The sequence below is a fragment of the Hemiscyllium ocellatum genome, chromosome 10, assembly GCF_020745735.1.
Source record: "Hemiscyllium ocellatum isolate sHemOce1 chromosome 10, sHemOce1.pat.X.cur, whole genome shotgun sequence".
Classification (NCBI taxonomy): domain Eukaryota; kingdom Metazoa; phylum Chordata; class Chondrichthyes; order Orectolobiformes; family Hemiscylliidae; genus Hemiscyllium; species Hemiscyllium ocellatum.
The window spans coordinates 104,748,819-104,768,633 of NC_083410.1; the positions used below are offsets into that span (position 1 = coordinate 104,748,819).

Here is a 19,815-nt window from a genome sequence, read left to right on the forward strand (position 1 = left end):
GGGTCTTTCATGTTGAATATCTCTTCCATCTCTCTCTCTCCTGTAAGACCCTGTGTTTGATTTTTCGTTTTGTGCAAGAGATGTTTGTGGGGATTTTTGCAAATATTTGGAACAGCATCATTAATTTGGGATAACCTGTTGAGTTTTCGGATATGTTAAGTTATTCCGTATTCTATTGTCTTTTGTTTGTGTTTCATTCCGTAATCTTGCAAATAAAGTCTGTTTTGTTTAAAACTAAGTGGTTTGATCAGCTGCATCGCACCTGGAATATCCACTATACACCTGCTTAAAACAATGAGCAAAGTTAGGGTCTGGGCTCCTTTCTTGAAATGTTTTGAGGGAGTCTGGCCTGTTCTACAACATGCTTCCCCAGGCAGTTCCTTCCACATACGAACCACCCTTTTTGTGAAAATGTTGTCACTTTTAAATATTTCTCCAATATTTCCCATCTTATCTATGCCCCTCATGATTTTATAAACCACTGTAAGGTCACGCCTCAACTTCCTAAACTTCAGTGAGAAAGTCCCAGCTTATCCAGCCTCTCCTTATAACTCAAATCCCCGAGAGAAATGCAGAGTAAAGTTTAAATGTTGATAATTTCTCATCAGATGTTTCGTTGCAGATGCTGTCTGATCTGCTGACTTCATGTAGCCTATTCTGCCCTTGGGGATCTTACTTTCCGTCCTTCCCAGGCTCAACGACACGGAGCACTTCTTAAATTAGCTCAGAGGTCCCAGCTTCATTTGATGCATGATTCACTTGAGCAGGAGGTGTGCAAACATTTATCTCAGACTGATGAACAGGGTTCTGCACCCAGGCTGCTGACTCAACCTCAATAAATTCCTGCGCACGGGTCAGCAACTCTTTCAAAGTCACTGCTGACCGCATCTCAGCTTCCACCTTCCTTTATCTTGAGCTCATCCAAAACTCTGCTGTCCGCCCTGGAATTCACCTGATTGTTCTTTTGCCTCTCGCCCTGCACTCATTGATCTACAGATTCTCGTTCTATCAAAACCTCAACTTTAAAATTTCACCTTTGTTTTGAATCTTTCCATTTCCTTCCCTACCTCCGATCTTTGCAATGTACCCTTAAGGCTGCACAATATTTGTGTTTATTTGGTTCAGCCCTTTTACAGGGGGACCATAACACCTGGTAATGCCACTGGAGTAGGCAACCAGAAGCCCAGGGTCAGCGTTTTGCAAGACAAGTGTTCAAATGCCATCACAGCAATGATGGATGGTGGTGTTAGCTACACTCCTGAGCCAATTAGTTAGCAATAGAAGCAAGACTCCACCTTGTGATTGGACAGCAACAGCCATTGGCAAGAGTTGTCAATCTAGCCAGGAGACCCAGATGCAAGGCCAGGGAGTGAGGCTGAGAACTGGGGTGATGCAAGGCCACAAAGTGAGGAGAGGGTGTAGAGGGTGATGGATAATAGAGCTGCAAAGGAGGCAGAGGTGCTGGAGGAAGTGGTTTTAAACATTTTAATTAAGGAATATTTATGCAATTGGGAACTGAGGTAATAAATTCCTTGCAAATAAAAGTGGAATCTCTAGCTTTAGGCTGCAGTTGTTCAGGGACTATTATATGGAGACAAGATGTACTGGATGTTATGTCACAAACATTGCATCAACAGGATAATTTAATACTGAACAATTTTATTTCTTAAAGATTTGTACTTACGTGATTTCATATCTCAGAGCATCTCACACACTATGAATAATTGAAGTTTAGTGGCTGTGTTAGAGACAAACATCCAACCATTGAGCTGTGTTGTCACCACTCTGCAGAAAGCACATTTATGATGATGGCTCTTAGTCTGTGGTAGTGTGCGTCATTTATTTGTACAATATTTAGCACTTGTTGCTAACTTCTGCCTATTAATTCATGCTAATTTATTTACTGTGATTAGTAAGAAATTAATGCCCTCTTGTGTGATTTGGCTTTAAATTAAATGGAGCAGTGATTATTGGGAAACTGGTGAAGCCTTATAATTCTGCTTCTGTATGAATTCAAATCCTGGACATGTCAAGGCAAATACACAAGATATTGTCGCAAAGTGACTGCATCACCTGATGGAGGAGTAAATAAGAATGAAATAGAAGGTTGCGGAGTGACCTTATAGAGGTTTATAAAATCATAAGGGATCTGGACAAGGTGAATGGTGGGTGTGTTTTCCCTAGGGTTGGGGACTTCAAGACTAGGGGACATAGTTTTAAGGTGGGTGGAGAACTGTTTTAAAAAGACATGAGGGGCAACTTTTTTTACACGGGCAGTGGTTCATGTGTGGAATGAACTTCCAGAGGAAGTGGTGGATGCAGGTACAGTCACAAAATTTAAAAGATATTTAGATAATATATGAGTAAGGAAGGTTTGGAGGGATATGGGCCAAATGCTGGCAGGTGGGACTAGTTGAGGTTGACATTATGGACTGGTTGGACCGAAGGGTCTGCTTCCATGCTGGATGACTCCATGGCTTCATGATTCTATGAGAAAGGAAACCAAAACGCAACCCTTGAGAAATCCAAGGAGGAACCTTGGCAAAATGAACAATGCATTGAGACAGAGTACAAAAATACATGGATTATGTCGTCTCTACACTATTTCAGATATCTTTCTGACTGATGGGTTATTACCATCAGCAGAGAAATGGGTCCAAGTGACAAGGGCTGTTCTGATTGGTGAGATTTGCTGAAGGGCTGAATGGCCTACTCCAGCACCTATTGTCTATTGTCGATTGTTTAGAAATGAGGCAGCTTTTGCTAATGCCCAGAAATGTGCGCGATGGCAGCGAAATCTCTGAACTGAATTGAAATAAAGGATGATAAAGCCTAGCAAAGTCCTCAAGAAAGGCGAAGAGGTTAGAATAGGTGGAGGATTAAATAAAAATTAAATGTAGTGATTTTTTAAAACAATTTAAAGAGTGACTTTATATTACACATATGTGTATGTATGTATATATTTTAAAAATTAGAGGTGATCATGAACAGTCACAATTTATAATCAAAACATAAATATCAGCAGTCATTCCTTAAAAATAAAGCTATGGAAAGCCACAGTGTGCAAACACCCCACTCTCCACATGGGATGGTGTCCAAAAACTGGGAAAGGTTCGGCTCTTGAATCCTACACTTTGGGACCCACGACAAAGAGGAATTAGTGAGAATGACAATCAGGAAGAAGTGAAGAACTTGCTTCAGGAAGAATTAGCAATGCCGTACAACAATAATTCAGTAGGCAAAAGACAGGACCGCAGATGCTGGAGATTAGAATTGAGAGTGTGGTGCTGGAAAAGCACAGCAGGTCAGGCAACATCCGAGGAGCAGGAGAGTTGACGTTTCGGGCAAAAGCCCTTCATCAGGAATAGTCCTGATGAAGGGCTTTTGCCCGAAACGTCGATTCTTCTGCTCCTTGGATGCTGCCTGACCTACAGTGCTTTTCCAGCGCCACACTCAACAATAATTGAGTCCCCGGCCAAGAGCTCTAAATTGAGCAGGCCAGTGCTGAGAATTCTTCAAGAAAGTATTTTCCAGAGTCCTTGCCTTGACTCAACAAAAGAAAAATCATGACCCTTTGCTTGTGTGTTCCCCACGCAGACCAGCCAACCCAGCCACACCCTCACCCTCAAAGCCACGTGCCAACAGGCCTGACCCTCATATGACCCTTAATTGTTTGCGAAGACCAAAAGCAAGAGGAGCAGATGATGTGATCAAATATGAGACACCTTTTGTTAGTTGGCTATCATCCTTTAAAGATCTGTTGTTGGGGGAAGGGGGGGGGGTAGTTGTTGTTGTTCAGTCGATAGTTTCCTCCCTCGGAGCTAGAAGATGTAGGTTAAAGTCCCATTGTAGTGATTGTAATGAGGTCAACTGGGTGGACCGCATAGAATATGAGTTCCCTGATTGGGGCTGTTAATCTGGTCCAATCAGGGAGCCCTGGCTGACAGATATAAACTGGAGTGACAGAGGTTCTGTTCACTGTGAGAGAGCTGGGTCAGTGTCAAGGCCTCTCCTTGTGTAGGGTGACATGATAATGGGATACTGGCCTCTGTTGAGTTATTTAACCCACCTGCTCCAGTGGCATGTAATAGCATCAAGGGATTGAGAACTATATAAAGATCTGTTTTATCAGTCATGTTAAATAAGTTGATATATCATGGGATGTGGGCATTGCTGGCTAGGCCAGCCCATCCCTAATTGCCTAGAGGTCAGTCAACCACATTGTTGTTGGGCTGTAGTCACAGATAGGCCAAACCAGATAAGGAGGGCAGATTTCCTTCCCCAATGAACACTGGGGAATGAGATGGGTTCTTAACAAGAATAAACAGTAGATACATGGTCACCACTAAATTAACATTTTTGTCCAAATTTGGTTATTTGATTCAAAAGTCATCTTGAATTGGGGCCTTGCTGGGATTCAAAACACATCCTCAAAACATTAGTCTGGAGTTCGTTATTGGCAGTCCAGTGATGTTACCACTATGTAACCCGCTCTGCTGGTTAATGATTGAGAAAAAATTTGGAATCTTTAATCATTTGACCAAACCTTTTGAAAGATTTTTTAAAACAATTGTATTCTCCATATTATTTGAAATATATACATTTTTAAAATAGAAACCTGTCTAATTTTCAGGTTGTGCTACCATCTCTGTCATCATTACGGATATCGGTCTATGAGGAAGGAGGGAAATTTATAGGCCACCGCATCCTGCCTGTTCAGGCTATTCGACCAGGTAAGCACAGATTTGTTCCGTATACTTGTCTGCAAATTTTTCTGAGGTTTCATTTTATTCCCATTCACTCTTTCTATCTGTACCTTCAATGAAAAGACAAAAAAACACATTACTAGATATTTTCATCGTGCCCTCATCAGGATGCATGCAAGAGTGCCAAATCCCAAGCAATCACAACGTTTTATGCTAAGTAGGAAAGGGCGCTGATTGTTTGGCAAGTCCATAGGGACCATAAGAAACAGGAACAGGAGAAGGCTATTTGGCCCTTAAGCCTGCTCCACCATTCTATAGGATCATGGCTGACTCGACATTCCTCACATCCACTCTCCTGCCCTTTCCTTGATTCCCCGATTGATCAAGAATCTCTCTCTCTCAGTCTTAAATACACACAAGGACTCTGATCCCCACAGCTCTCACTGTGGCAAGGAGTTCCAAAGACTCACAACCCTCTAAGAGAAGAAATTCTTCCTTATCTCAGTCTTAAATTGACGCCTCTTTATTCTGAGTCTATACCCTCTGGTCCCAGACCCTCTCATGAGGGAAACATCCTCTCAGCATTGACCCTGTCAAGCCCCTGAAGGATCCAATATGTTTCAATGAGATCCCCTCTCATTCTTCTGAACTCCAGTGAATAGAATCCCAACCTGTTTAGCTTTTGCTCATAAGACAATGAATCCATACCATTGTTCATCCAAACGAACCTTCACTGAACTGAATCCATTGAAATGATAACTTTCCTCTGGACACTGATTAACACAGTGGCTCAGTGGTTAGCATTGCCTAGCACCAGGGGCCCAGGTTCGATTCCACCCTCAGACGACTGTCTGTGTGGAGTTTGCACATTCTTCCCGTGTCTGCGTGGGTTTCCTCTGGGTGCTCTGTTTCCTCCCACAGTCCAAAGATGTGCAAGTCAGGTGAATTGGCCATGCTAAATTGCCCATAGTGTCAGGTGCAGTAATCGGGGGAAATACAGTTTAGGTGATTGACAATGCTATTTGCCCCGCAGTGTCCAGGATTGTGCAGGCTAGGTGAATTAATCATGGGAAATGTGGAGTTAGAGGGATGGAGGGGGTGGGTTGGCTGGGATGCTCTTCGGAGGGTCGGTGTGGATTCAGTGGGCCAAATGGTTTGCTTCCACCCTGTAGGGGTTCTTTGATTGAGATATTGCCATGGAGAAACCAATGGGGAACTGCAGGCTCCCCAACATCCCAGATAATTAAGACAAAAAAAAGGCAGAGGGCTTGAACATAATGGGTTTTTAGATTAGATTACCTAGATTAGATTACCTACAGTGTGGAAACAGGCCCTTCGGCCTAACAAGTCCACACCGACCCACCGAAGCGCAACCCACCCATACCCCTTCACCTAACACTACGGCCAACTTAGTATGGCCAATTCACCTGGCTTGCACATCTTTGGACTGTGGGAGAAAACGGAGCACCCGGAGGAAACCCATGCAGAGACAGGGAGAATGTGCAAAGGTAGGTTTTATGGCATGATTCTGTGTCACATCTAACAAGTGTAAGTAAACCATCTCACTGACTCAACTGGCTATCTTAACTGGGCTGTTACAGTAACTAGAAGCAAGCTGAAGATTGTATCTGTAATTTTTGTTGTCCATTGTATTTTAGGTTATCACTATATCTGTCTAAGGAATGAACGGAACCAGCCACTGATGCTTCCTGCCCTTTTTGTATACATTGAAGTCAAAGACTATGTCCCTGATACCTTCGCAGGTAAAACAAAAATGAGTTGCTTCACTGTTTCACTTCAAGTGACGAGTAAAACTGAGACTCGTGGTAAACAATGGAAGAACACTTCTGCTGACCAAGCTGATCATATATGTTTATTGACTGCAATCTGTACACAAATGTTCAGCAGAAATATTGTAGCCTGGTTTAAAGGGTCTTCGTTCACCGTATAGGGGTTAATTCGAACTTGTCCGTCACTCTCATTTAAAATTTGATCTGCAGATTGATGTGATTCCTGCAAATTTTCATCAAACCTATTTGTTTTGTCCCCCCAGATGTAATTGAGGCATTGTCCAATCCGATTAGATACGTGAACCTGATGGAGCAAAGAGCTCAACAACTTGCAGCACTAACTCTGGAAGATGAGGAAGAAGAAAAGAAAGATGTAAGAAGTGCTTTCATCTTGCCTGTTAATGCACAACAGTCTGTTCTCTTCAAAGCCTGTACAACTGGAGGTAATTCCCAGCAGGGGAAGCACCCAGGTGGAATACAGTGTGCACACTCACCAGGTTTAAATGTTGCCATAAATGGAGAGTCAAATTGGTGGGTGGAATCAATTTCATTCTGAATCGCATCAATTCCCTGGCACCAAATTGAGTTAAAATTGTTGCCTGTGTAACGGACAAGTTATTACACCCAGCACTCAGTGTTCCTCCTTTTCTGCAATCTTTGTTACTTGCCAGAAGATTCCCTTGATCCAGGTTGTCTGTAAGTCATGTATTCAGTTCTGTTCATTTAGGGTTCTGTTCTGTTCCACAGCCGATATGGCAATATAACTTTAAGAGGCATGCTCATGACATTGTCACCAAAACAATGCCTGGACCCTGACAATATGGAGTTTAGCCGATTGACTAAAGCACCTGCAGCTATATTTAATGTATATAATAGGAGCTGTGATAAACATGCAATGAATCTTTCCGCACTACCTTGGTGCCATCTAGTTCTCATGCTGTGGGAGTGAACGTAAGTCTTAAACATGCAGGTGCAGCAAGCTGGGTTGATGGTGTGGTGCAGGAAAAGCACAGAGGGTCAGGCAGCATCCAGGGAGCAGGAGGATCGACATTTTGGGCATTAGCCCTTCATCAGGAATGGGGGGAGGTAAATGGGAAAGTGATAGTTGGATAGAGGCGAGGGAGAAGGTGAAAAGTGTGTAAAGAAGGCAAATATGTTGGCCTTCATTGTGAGAGGTTTCATGTACAGGAGCAGGGATGTGTTGTTGCAGTTAGACAGGGTCTTGGTGAGACCACCCCGAGAATATGGTGTGCAGTTTTGGAATCCTTTTCTGAGGAAGGATACTCTTGCTCTCGAGGGAGTGACGGTTTACCAGGCTGGTTCCAGGGACTGACGTGTGAGGAGAGATTGACGAGGTTAGGATTGTTTTCACTGGAGTTCAGATGAATTGAGAAGGGGGGGCGTGGATCTCATACAGACAGGGTAGATGCAGGAAGATGTTCCCATGGCAGGTGCATACAGAACCGGAGTCACAGTCTGAGGGTTCTGGGTGGACCATTTCGGACTGAGATGAGGAGACATCTCTTCACCCAAAGAATGGTGAGCCTATGGAATTCATTACCACAAGAAGTAGTTGATACCAAAACATTGAATGTATTCAAGAGGCGGCTAGAATGGGAGCAAATGGGATCAAAGATTATGGGGAGAAAGCAGGATTAGACTGTTGAGTTGGATGATCAGTCATGAATGCCAGAGCAGGCTTGAAGGGCTGAATGGCCTCTTCCTGCTCCTATCTTCTATGTTTCTATCTTCTAAACAAACAGAATTTGCTGGCAAAACTCAGCAGGTCTGGCAGCATCTCTAGAGAGAAAGCAGACTTAACACTTCAAATCCCAGTAACCCTACTTCAGAACTGATACTAGCTAGGAAAACATCACATATCTGCTGAAGATAAGGAAATGGAGTGTGAGGAGTGCAATGGTTGCGATGAGTTCAGCAGGTGGACCTCATAGAATATGAGTTCCCTGATGAGGGCTTTTAATCTGGCAATCAGGGAGCCCCAGCTGACAGATAAGAACAGGAGTTTCAGAGGTTCTGAGCAGACTCTGAGGGAGCTGAATTAATGTCAAGGGCTCACCGTGTGTAATTAAAGGGTGACTCAGTGACGCGATACCAGCCCCTGTGGAGTTATTTCAGTGATGATGAGAGTAAAGCATGTTCCTGAAGAAATTCACTCACAACAATCATCTTTGAGTTGGGGTAAACATTTCTGGCATCATGCCATTGTTTGGGAACTTTGACTTGTCCAAACCTGGCGTCAAAGTTTGGGCCCAGATTATGGAAGAATGCATTATTATTTTCTGAGCAAATGACATTGGTGCTGTTGAAAAACAATGACTGCTTGTGGACCCACAGCTTTTTTGGCTATTAGGAGCCAAACTTTCCCTCAGGCATCAGATACCAAAGCTTTTCAAGAGTTGACCGATTTAATGAAGAATATGACAAACCAAAGCCTGCTCTAATTTTGAGATGTCATCGGTTTTACTCAGCAATTTGTGGACCAGGGGAATCCACATCAAAATTTTTGACTCGGTTAAGATGTCTGGCAGAGGCATGTGGTTTTGATTTAACCCTGAGCAGAATGCTGAGAGACCATTTGGTATGTGGGATTAAAGATGTAACCTTGCAAAAGCTCCTACTAGCTGAAACCCAACTGGATTTCAAACAGGTACCAAAACTGGCTTTGTCCCTGGATAATCGACAAATGGAGTAAATGAGTTGCAGGGTATTCCGATGGAAATGGACACCTTTGCCCATCCAGTTGAGCTTGGGGATCACCACTTGAGTGAAGGCAATGTCATAGCCACACTCAGGACATATCCTGAACAGAGGGACTCTTGGTTCGCCCACAGCAAAACCCTAAGACAAAGCCACACCTCGGCTAAACAGTTCACATTTTCTTCTGGACTCGGGCCAGCAAGCCATTGTAGTTGCCAGTGTACTGACTCAAGACTGCAAAAGAGTCCCATTAGGCCCGAATTGTGTAAGAGAATTCATAGGCTAGTATCCAGGAGGGTGCACACCCTGGAAAGTCCACCCACAACTGGTTCGGGACAGTTATATTGCTTAACAACATCAGTATCAGATCCAATCAAAATAGTTGTCTGGTTAAATGGTCATCTGGTTCCAATGGAGGTCAATACCCATGTGGCCATTTCAGTGATCACAGAACCACTCTTTCATAATATTCACCCTGGACTCCAATCCTTATATTTCTACAAGACCTCGGCTAGACTGAGAACCCATACCTGGGAACCTTTACAGATTAAAGGTTCAACTTTGGTTTTGGTCTCTTACGAGAAGCAGCTGGTTCAGTTCCCACTGATTGTAGTAAAAGGCTCAAGTCCAAACTTGATGGGGCAAAATTGGTTGAGAGAGATTCATAGAATCTCTACAGTGTGGAAACAAGCCCTTCGGCCCAACAAGTCCACACTGACCCTCCAGAGAGTAACTCACCCAGATCCATTCCCCTACCCTGTTATCTAGTACTTACCACTGACTAATGCACCTAACCTACACATCTCTGAACACTATGGGTAATTTAGCATGGCCTTTTCGCCCTAACCTGCACATCTTTAGATTGTGGGACGAAACCAAAGCACCCAGAGGAAACCCACGCAGACACGGGGAGAATGTGCAAACTCCACACAGACAGTCACCTGAGGCTGGAGTCAAACCCAGGTCCCTGACGCTGTGAAGCGACAGTGCTGACCACTGAATCACCGCGCTGCCCCAATTCACTGAGATTGGATCAACATTTTTCGATTAGAAAATGGCTGCCTGAGTGAACTCCTAATCAAACACCTGGACGCTTTACAGGAGAGTCCAGAAACTATCAAAGGAGCCGAGGCCACCTTGCATGTGGACAAGAGTGTTTCTGCAAGGTTTGCACAGGCCATTCACCTTATGGGAAAAAGCAGAGGCAGAAATCAGGAGGCTGGGAAACAAAGCAGTGATCAAACCAGTCGAGCTTGTGGAAATGGGCAGAACCGGTCAGAGCAATTGTAAAGCCCGACAGGTGGGATTTTAAACAAATGGTAAACCACTTCTTGCAGCTGGATAAATACATAGTCCCTCACATGGAGGGTTAAAAATCAAACCTGGCAGGGGGGCTGTCCTTCACGAAACTGGGAATGAGCCATGTGTACCTGCAATAGCAGTCATATGAAGATTCCCAGAGTATGTTACAATTAATACCCGTAAGAGTTTGTATCAGTATACAAGACAGCCTTTTGGGGTATCATCAGCCTGTGTAACTTTTCAGCGGAGAACATTTTACAAGGGTCTGCCCCAGGCCGCCATTTTTTTAGATGACATGCTAATAACAGGGAAGACCAATAAGGAGCACTTAGAAAACTTGGACAATGTCCTTAGATGTTTCTCCCAGGTGGGTATATGCCTTAGAGGGGAAAAACGTGTTCCAGGCTCCCCAAGTGACTTACTTAGGCTACAGAGTCAACCAGACTGTGTTACACCTGGAAGGTAAAGTGAGGGTGGTCAAAGGTGCCCAGGCTCCTACATCTGTACCAGAGATTAGGCCTTTCCTTGAGCTGGTGAATGATTACAGTAAGTTCATACATACATCTTGGGACCTCTGCATCAACTCCTACAAAATGGTACATCTTTGGGCTGGTACGGTTCCTCAGTGGTCAGCACTGCTGCCTCACAGCACCAGGGACATAGGTTTCATCCCTGCCTCGGGTGGAAGAATTGTCTGTGTGGAGTTTGCACGTTTTCTCCATGTCTGTGTGGGTTTCTTCCCACAATCTAAAGATGTGCAGGTTAGGGTGAATTGACCATGCTAAATTGCCCATAAGTGATAGTCAGAGGTAAGTATAGGGTAGGGGAATGGGTCTGGGTGAGTTACTCTTTGGAGGGTCAGTGTGGAACATGTTGGGTTGAAGGGCCTGTAGGGAATCTAATCTAATCTTCGAAATGATCTTCCAGCCAAGCTATAGTTTTCAGGGAAGTGAAGAAACAACTATCATCCTCTCAGGTATTGACACACCTATAATCCTGAGCAAGATCTGGCATTGACATGCAGCCTTGGGGTGGTATTAGCTCAGAGGAGGCCGAATGGAGAGGAACGCCCAACAGCAAATGCACCGAGGATGCTGGCTAATGCACCCGGATAGAGAAGGAAGGTTTGGTGGTCATATTTGCAGACAGGAAGTTCCACCAATATCTTTATGGACTTAAATTTGTAACAGTAACAGGCCACAAACCCCGACGATGTCTACTTAAAGATGACAAGGCAATGCCACCCATAGTTTCAGACCAATTCAGAGGTCGGCTGTAATACTGAGTGTGTCCGGGAGGTTCAGTAGAAAATGTAGATGCATTGAGCTGCCTCCCACTGGTGATACCACCATTGGAAGAGTCCGTAATGTTTTTAAATTTTCTGGACACGCTTCCAGTCACAGCTGACTACATCAGACTTTGAACACAGAAAGACCTGCTCCTGGTAAAACTGGAACAGTGGGTGGTGATGGGCGAATACAAAGGGCGGTCACAACCAGAATTGAAACCTTTTTGGACCCGGAGAGACCAGATCACCGTCGAGGATGGCGTATTATTACAGGGAGCAAGAGGGATGGTCCTGAGCAAAGGGTCACCTCCACCAGGGACATCCAGGGGTTTCCAAAATGAAGGTGTTGGCAACAAGTTATGCCTTGGTGGTCAGGATCAGATGCCAACACAGCTTCCTTGGTGGGGCAGTGCCTAGAGTGCTGACAAGGACAAGAATTACTGCCAGCATCTCCCCTACGTTCGTGGGAATGGCTGGGTAAACCCTGGACTCAGTAACACATCGCCTATGCCGGTTCTTTCATGGGCTCAGTGTTCTTAGTCATTGGCCGCCCACTCAAAGCAGCTGGACATGCAGAGAGTTCATTCGTCAAACACGGGGTGACAATCAAAAAACCGTCTGTGTCTTTTGCAATACACGGACTCCCATTAATGATGATCACAGATAATGGGCCATTGTTTACATGCAGGGAATTTGAGTATTTCTGAAAGTGACTTGGGATATAATGTTTAAGGACAGCTCTACTCCATTCATCATCTAATGGCCTGGCAGAAACAGCAGTCCAAACTTTGAAGGCAGGTTTAAAGAAACCGCCTGCAGTTTCACTAGATACCAAACTGTCCCGGTTCCTATTTGATTATCGGACCACCCCCTCATGGAGCCACAGAGATTGCTCCAGCAGTGTTGCTAATGGGGAGAAGACTCTGAACCTGGTTAATTCGGATCTTCCCTGAACTCGGGGGGAAGAGGGGCCTGAAATGGCATCAGGAATGCCAGTGCCAGGCACCAAATTCCGTCAAGCAAAAGAGACAGCTTACTTCAGGGGATGAAGTTTGTTGTAGGAACCATGAGAATGGCCTTGCATGGGTAAGAGGCATGGTCAACACGAGGTCAGGTCTAGTGTCATATTAAGGAACGATGGTCCTCAACAAGGTCATGGACCATATGGAAGCTGCGAATCCGCAGACGGTGTGGGAGAAAAATGTGCCCGGCCCCTTTGGAACAGTTACAAAGACTGTCAGAACCATGGGTTCCCTCTCTCTTAAGTGTTGAAGAGACCTCTGAATCTGAGGTGGACATTGCAGATCTCGCTGCATTGGCACTGGAAGAAGAGAGTTTCTCCCAAGGTGTTCCTGGAGCAAGGGGTAAGCTCCCTTGCATTCCTTGCATCTGTATCCACCACAGAGTCTGGAACCTGACCCTGTGCTAAAACACCCCAGGATGAGCTACAAGGAAAAGGACCAGCCTATGTCCTCGGATTCCAAGGGTGACAGATGTAGTGATTGTATCGAGATCAGCCAGGTGGACCTCATAGAATACGGATTCCCTGCTTGGGGCTGTTGACCTGGTCCAATCAGGGAGCCCTGGCTGACAGATAAAAACAGGAATGTCACACCTGCACACATACAATATGGGCGCTGGGGGAAAAATAAGCATTACTGCAGTCAGGCGGTAGTGTGGGGGTAAAACAACAAAAAAAGAACTGGAGTGTCGAACATCCTGCTTCCTGTGAGAGCTGGCTCTGAGGGAGCTGGCTCCACATCAAAAACTCTCCACTTGTAAATAAAGGATGATTTGGTGACGGGATACCAGCCTCTCTGGAGTTATATCAGAATTGTAGGAAAAAAATAGGAATGTCAGAGGTTCTGTTCAATCTGAGAGCTGGCTCCAAGGGAGCTGGATCAGTGTCAAACACTCTCCACATGGTGACGGGATATTGGCCTCTGTGGAGTTATTTCAGGGTGTGCTCATTTTTTTTAGGCAAACAGGAGCGTTCCTGCACCTAAATGTCAGACAATTCAAGTACTGAGTCTCATGAAGTAGAAAAGTTGCAGAGAGTCCGAGACCAGTCACCCGAACAGTGTTGTTGTAGGTCAAGCTGCTGTGGGGCCAGCAGCTATCCTCAGGTAAATAAGGAGAAACAGCATCCAAGGAGCAGGAGATTCGACATTTCGGGCATAAGCCCTTCTTCAAAAAGGCTTATGCCCGAAACGTCGAATCTCCTGTTCCTTGGATGCTGCCTGACCTGCTGCGCTTTTCCAGCAACACATTTTCAGCTCTGATCTCCAGCATCTGCAGATCTCACTTTCTTCCCTAAATAAGGAGAAGAAAATGTGTTGCTGGAAAAGCGCAGCAGGTCTGGCCTGGCCTGCTGCGCTTTTCCAGCAACACATTTCCAGCTCTGATCTCCAGCATCTGCAGTCCTCACTTTCTCCTAAATAAGGAGAAGGTAAAACCACATGATGCGGGTCCTATGCAGTACGATCTGTGAATATGATAAAGAGACCAGTGACTGGGAAGGATTACTAGAAAGAAAGGGGTGGAGAGAACTGGCCTGTATTTTCTCAATGTGGTTGAAGGAGGACCATTTCTTTTCCAATTGTAATCATAAAAAAGAAAAACAAACAGGAATGTCAGAGGTTCTGTTCAATGTGAGAGCTGGTTCCAAGGAAGCTGGACCAATGTCAAAGCCACTCCATGTAAGTTAAGGGGGAAGGGACACCGGCCTCTGTGGAGTCATTTCAAGGGGGAGGGGTTGTGAGCCAGCAGGTGCACGGAGGGCAGCACGGTGGCACAGTGGTTAGCACTACTGCCTCACAGCGCCAGGGACCTGGGTTCAATTCCCGCCTCAGGTGACTGACTGTGTGGAGTTTGCACGTTCTCCCCGTGTCTGCGTGGGTTTCCTCTGGGTGCTCCGGTTTCCTCCCACAGTCCAAAGATGTGCGGGTCAGGTGAATTGGCCATGCTAAATTGCCCGTAGTGTTAGGCAAGGGGTATATGTAGGGGTGTGGGTGGGTTGCGCTTCGGCGGGTCGGTGTGGACTTGTTGGGCCGAAGGGCCTGTTTCCACACTGTAAGTAATCTAATCTAATCTAATCTAATTCAGGTGGAGGTGGAAGCTCAGAGACAGATAATGACAGTTAGACAAAGAGATGGATGATGGTGTGCCAGGGCGAAACAAGGCTTTCTAGAAGTTTTTTTTTAAAAATGTTTTTTCTGCTTTCTGTTGCTTTTGTTCTTTATCTCACTTTGCTAAATGCTGACACGTATTTTGGCTGACCTGGTATCTGTAAGGAACAGGCTTGGAGTCATTGGGAGCAAATCTGGGCACCACACCCCAATCAGGATTCATAAGCCTGGAAGGAAACACAGATTTCCCAAAGGGATACCTGGACACCAAGCAGTAAGCCAAGAGAATAAATGAAACAAATTAGGGCTATGTTCTCTAGAATATACCAAAGTAAAGGGCATTTATTTAAAGTTTTCAAGATAAGGTTACTTACAGTGTGGAAACAGGCCCTTCAGCCCAACAAGTCCACCCTGACCCGCAACCCACCCATACCCCTGCATATACCCCTTACTTAACACTACGGGCAATTTAGCATGGCCAATTCACCTGGCCCACACATCTTTGGACTGTGGGAGGAAACCGGAGCACCCGGAGGAAACCCACGCAGACACGGGGAGAACGTGCAAACTCCACACAGTCAGTCGCCTGAGGCAGGAATTGAACCCAGGTCCCTGGTGCTGTGAGGCAGCAGTGCTAACCACCGTGCCGCCCCAATCAAGTGGAATTTAAAGTGGGAATTTTATTGGGAATTAACACAATGGTGTTACAACAGAAGGCACGAGAGGACTATTCAGAAGAAGGGTCTCTCGACCCGAAATGTTAACTGATTTCTCTCCTCAGATGCTGCCAGACCTGCTGAGCTTTTCCAGCAATTGCTGATTTTGTCACAACAGGAGTCAGATGGTACCTTTCGAGCTAACACTCTAAGGCACATTTTAGCAGGCATGAACCTTGAACAGCCTAAGGGTCCATGTCAGCAGAAAAGACTGGTGAGAAAACCTTGTACACTCTCAGCCTTGCATCAACCTTGGAGGGCAGACGAGAAAGTTAAAAAAAAAGATTCCTGCAGCCAGGATAAGTGGAAGACCTGGGATGGATGGTTCCTGTTCACTGTACAAAAATGAAATGCAAACAACAAATGTGCATATGATCGCGGAGGGATAAAAATAGATTGTTTTCTGTATGTGTTGGGCCGATCCAAGGCAGGCTCTATCTCCCTCTGAGGTTACTTGAATAAAGACAAGACTAACCTGCTTACCTCAGTACTTTTGCAATAAAGAAACTGCAACAAACTGCAAAGATAGGTCAAGAGAAACCATTTCCACTAAGTGGGGAGTTCTTGGACAAGGGGTCATAGTCAAGGAAATAAGAACTGGATGTGTCAGGCGTGAAATTAAGATACAAATCTCCAAGGGAAAGATGGTCGAGTTGAACAGTTCTTCTTAGCAAACCCTTTTGTGGTGTAGTGCACCAGCAGACACTCAGACAAAGCCCCCCCCCTCCATCAGCGGCCGTCTTTGTGTGGGATCATATTTCTATCAGGCAGCTGTCATTCGTTGCGTTGCCCTGGGAAAGCTGCTTCAATTAATTGTCTTTCGAAATTGTTCTTTCTTTTAATTTTATTGGTGGGAGAATTATAAATCGAATCAATCGGTTTCTGGCAAGCTTGCCGAAGGGCTGAGGTGACAAATCATTTTCACGAGCCTGTTGGCGGTCGCAGAGTCGATTTGAAAGCTCTATTCATCATTCGCGAACATTTTATTTCTCCATGCAGAATGTAAGCGCTGCTGTATAAATCTGCACTATTGTTCTGCAAGGTGACATGCAGCATTGGCCAACTCACTCCATGATGTAGCTCGTGCACTTAAGTGAAATTAGTATTGTCTTTTTTCAAAATGTTCCCATTTCTTCATTCCTACTTTCTATTGTAATTCTGTTAAATGCTGAAATTATTTCAATTGCAGTGTGCTTCTATGACAATCTCAACTATAATCTGTCTAGTGGAGTTCTAAAGCATGTCTTGAAATGTGCTTTTCACTGGTAATTGGTCAGCAACTGCATTTCATGGGGGTTATTTTCCAGAGGAATGCTGTAAAAACGCAGCGAGAATATCTGCCCGAAACCGGAATACACGGTTATGGCCTCCACGTTACATAAAGCTGCACTGGAGAAGGTGTGAAATGAAAATGGCTTTGTTTTATTCATTCGTGAGATGTGGGCGTCACTGGCCGGGCCAGCAATTATCAGCGTGACAGCAAAACTGAGAGGTTATAGCTACCGAGGGAGGCCACATAGATCATGGCTGCTTCCTCCAGAAAGGAAAAAGCTGAGCGTGACTTAGTGGATGCTTTAAAATTGCAACAACCTTGTTTCTAATCTGCTCTATTTTTCAATTCATGGGGTGGTCCAAAATTAGGGATCACAACAGTAAGAGAGTCAATACTAAATTCAATAAGGGATTCGCGAGGGATTTGTTATTGACAGCCTGCTAGCGGTATGGAACTCGCGAGCACATGGATTAGTTGAGATGATTGGATAGAGATGCATTGAAAAGAAAGCTGAAAGGGGAAAGAATTGAAGGATATGCTGAAAAAGAGAAACCAAGCTGGATGGGAGATTGCTTGCTTGGAATTTAAAACCATAAAATTTTAGGAGCAGCATTAGACCATTCGGCCCAGTAAGTCTGCTCTGCCATTTGATCATGGCTGATAGGATGAACTCAGATTTCTCCAGTTTCCTCAGTTCCCCTCCTCCCACCTTGTCTCAGTCGGTTCCCTCAACTCAGCACCGCCCTCCCAACCTGCAATCTTCTTCCTAACCTCTCCGCCCCCACCCCACTCCGGCCTATCACCCTCACCTTGACCTCCTTCCACCTATCACATCTCCATCGCCCCTCCCCCAAATCCCTCCTCCCTACCTTTTATCTTAGCCTGCCTTGCACCCTCTCCTCATTCCTGATGAAGGGCTTATGCCTGAAACGTCGAATTTCCTATTCTTTGGATGCTGCCTGACCTGCTGTGCTTTAACCAGCAACACATTTTCAACTGATAGGTTTCTCTAATCCATTCTTCTGACTTCTCCCCTTAACCCTTGACCCCATTGTCACTCAGGAACCTATCTATCTCTGTCTGAAATATGCTCAATGGCTTGCCCTCCAAGGCAATGAGATTCAGATTCATCAACCTCTGGCTGAAGAAATTCCTCATCATCTCAGTTGTGGAGGGTCATCTCTTGACCTTGAGGCTGCACCTTTGGGATAAAGCAATACGGGACACCACTAGGGATGAGTGGCCTGATTCTATGCTGCGAATTGGAAGTAATTAATAACTCCGGAGTGCAGTTTGTTGGAAGTCTGAATCAGCTACCTCAATGTCTGGTCTTACTGCTTCAGAGTTGAGGAAACATAAAATGAAGCAAAATAGCAACAACTGAGCCAAGTTCTAAATTCAAAATCAACCACACTTATACAACCTGTCACTGTAATTTGCCCTCCTGGAATTCTGCTGAATTTAGGATATATCCCCTGCAAATTGAGCTTATCTATTCTGAGATTCAGCACTCAAAGCTGAACTCAGTATGCTAAATGGCATCCATCTGAACCTCCTCAGTTTTGAACTCCCGACCCTTCATCTTTGAACTCTCAACCCCTCACCTTTGAACTCCTAACTCCTCACTTTTGAACTCCCATCTCCTTGCGATAATTGCTAATATCCTATAACCCGTTTAATTTTTGTTCCTGTGCCATGTCAGGTCTCATACTTGTCCACATTGACCTTCATCTGCAAAAGGTCACGGGCCATTACTCTGTCTCTGCTCCTCTGTAACTGCCTACTCCCAATCGCATAACTCATTGCCCCTCCTCACTTACCATCACCATTTATCCTCTAACCTTCCTTTCAAGATTTAATCGATGTGGCAAAAACAGTCACGGATCCTGGTAGACATCACTTTTCAAATCCACCCAGCCAGACACATTCTCCTACTCTATTGCTCCATATATGCCCTGACTAATGCACCAAACCTACACATCCCTGAACATTATGGACAATTTAGCTTTGGCCAATTCACCGTCTTCTGAGAGTCGGTGTGGACTTGTTGGGCCAAATGGCCTGTTTCCACACTATAGCAATTCTATGATGACTTCAATATTGTCCATTTTAACTCCTCCTGCCCCCTGTCACGAGCATAAAAATAATCATTTTCCAGCTCCTCTCAGTTCTGAAGGAGAGCCATACTCGACTTGAAACGTTGACTCAGTTTCGCTCTCCACAGATGCTGCCAGACCTGCTGAGATTCTCCAGCACTTTCTGACTCTTGCCGCGATTGTTGACAAACAATATTCAAGACACATTTCAAGGCTCTGAAGAAAGATGAGGTTGCCATAGTCTTACCAGATGATAGAGTTGCTCACTCATTCGAGAGAGAGAGAGAGAGAGACAACTGATAAAACAAACAAGGGGCAAGATTTATACAAGGAACAGTAGAGCCTTATATAGTGTGTTAGAATGGATACACCTAGGTGTTCAGGTATATAATTCTTTGACGTTTGCATAATGTGTCGACAGGGTGGTTAAGAAGGCGTTGAGCACGCTTGCCTTCATTCCTCAAACCTTTGAGTTGAGGAGTTGGGACATTATGTTGAGGCTGTACAGGACATTGGTGAGGCCCATTCTGGAATACCGTGTCCAGTTCTGGTCTCCCTGTTATACGAAGGGTGTTACCAAACTGGAGAGGGTTCAGAAGAGATTTACCAGGATGTTGCTGGGAAAGGAGGGTTTGATTTATAAGGGGAGGTTGGGACTTTTTCATTGGAGCATAGGAGGTTCAGGGGTGACTTTAAGAAGGTTTATGAAATCATGAGGGGTTAGATAAGGTGAATGGCAGGTGTCTTCTCCAGAGGGTGGGAGATTTCAAGACTGGGGGCATATTTTTCAGATGAGAG

At 44.9% G+C, this 19,815-nt stretch overlaps 1 protein-coding gene across 2 annotated transcripts in view; it reads left to right on the plus strand.

The window, feature by feature from the left end:
* The window catches only part of LOC132819522 (1-phosphatidylinositol 4,5-bisphosphate phosphodiesterase beta-1), an 893,680-nt gene that overhangs the window by 769,098 nt on the left and 104,767 nt on the right, over positions 1-19,815 (plus strand). For both annotated transcript variants that reach the window (XM_060831077.1, XM_060831078.1), the window contains exons 22-24: positions 4,634-4,733; positions 6,365-6,469; positions 6,760-6,869. In XM_060831077.1, coding sequence (XP_060687060.1) covers positions 4,634-4,733; positions 6,365-6,469; positions 6,760-6,869 — 315 coding nt within the window. The remainder of the gene's footprint in view (positions 1-4,633; positions 4,734-6,364; positions 6,470-6,759; positions 6,870-19,815) is intronic.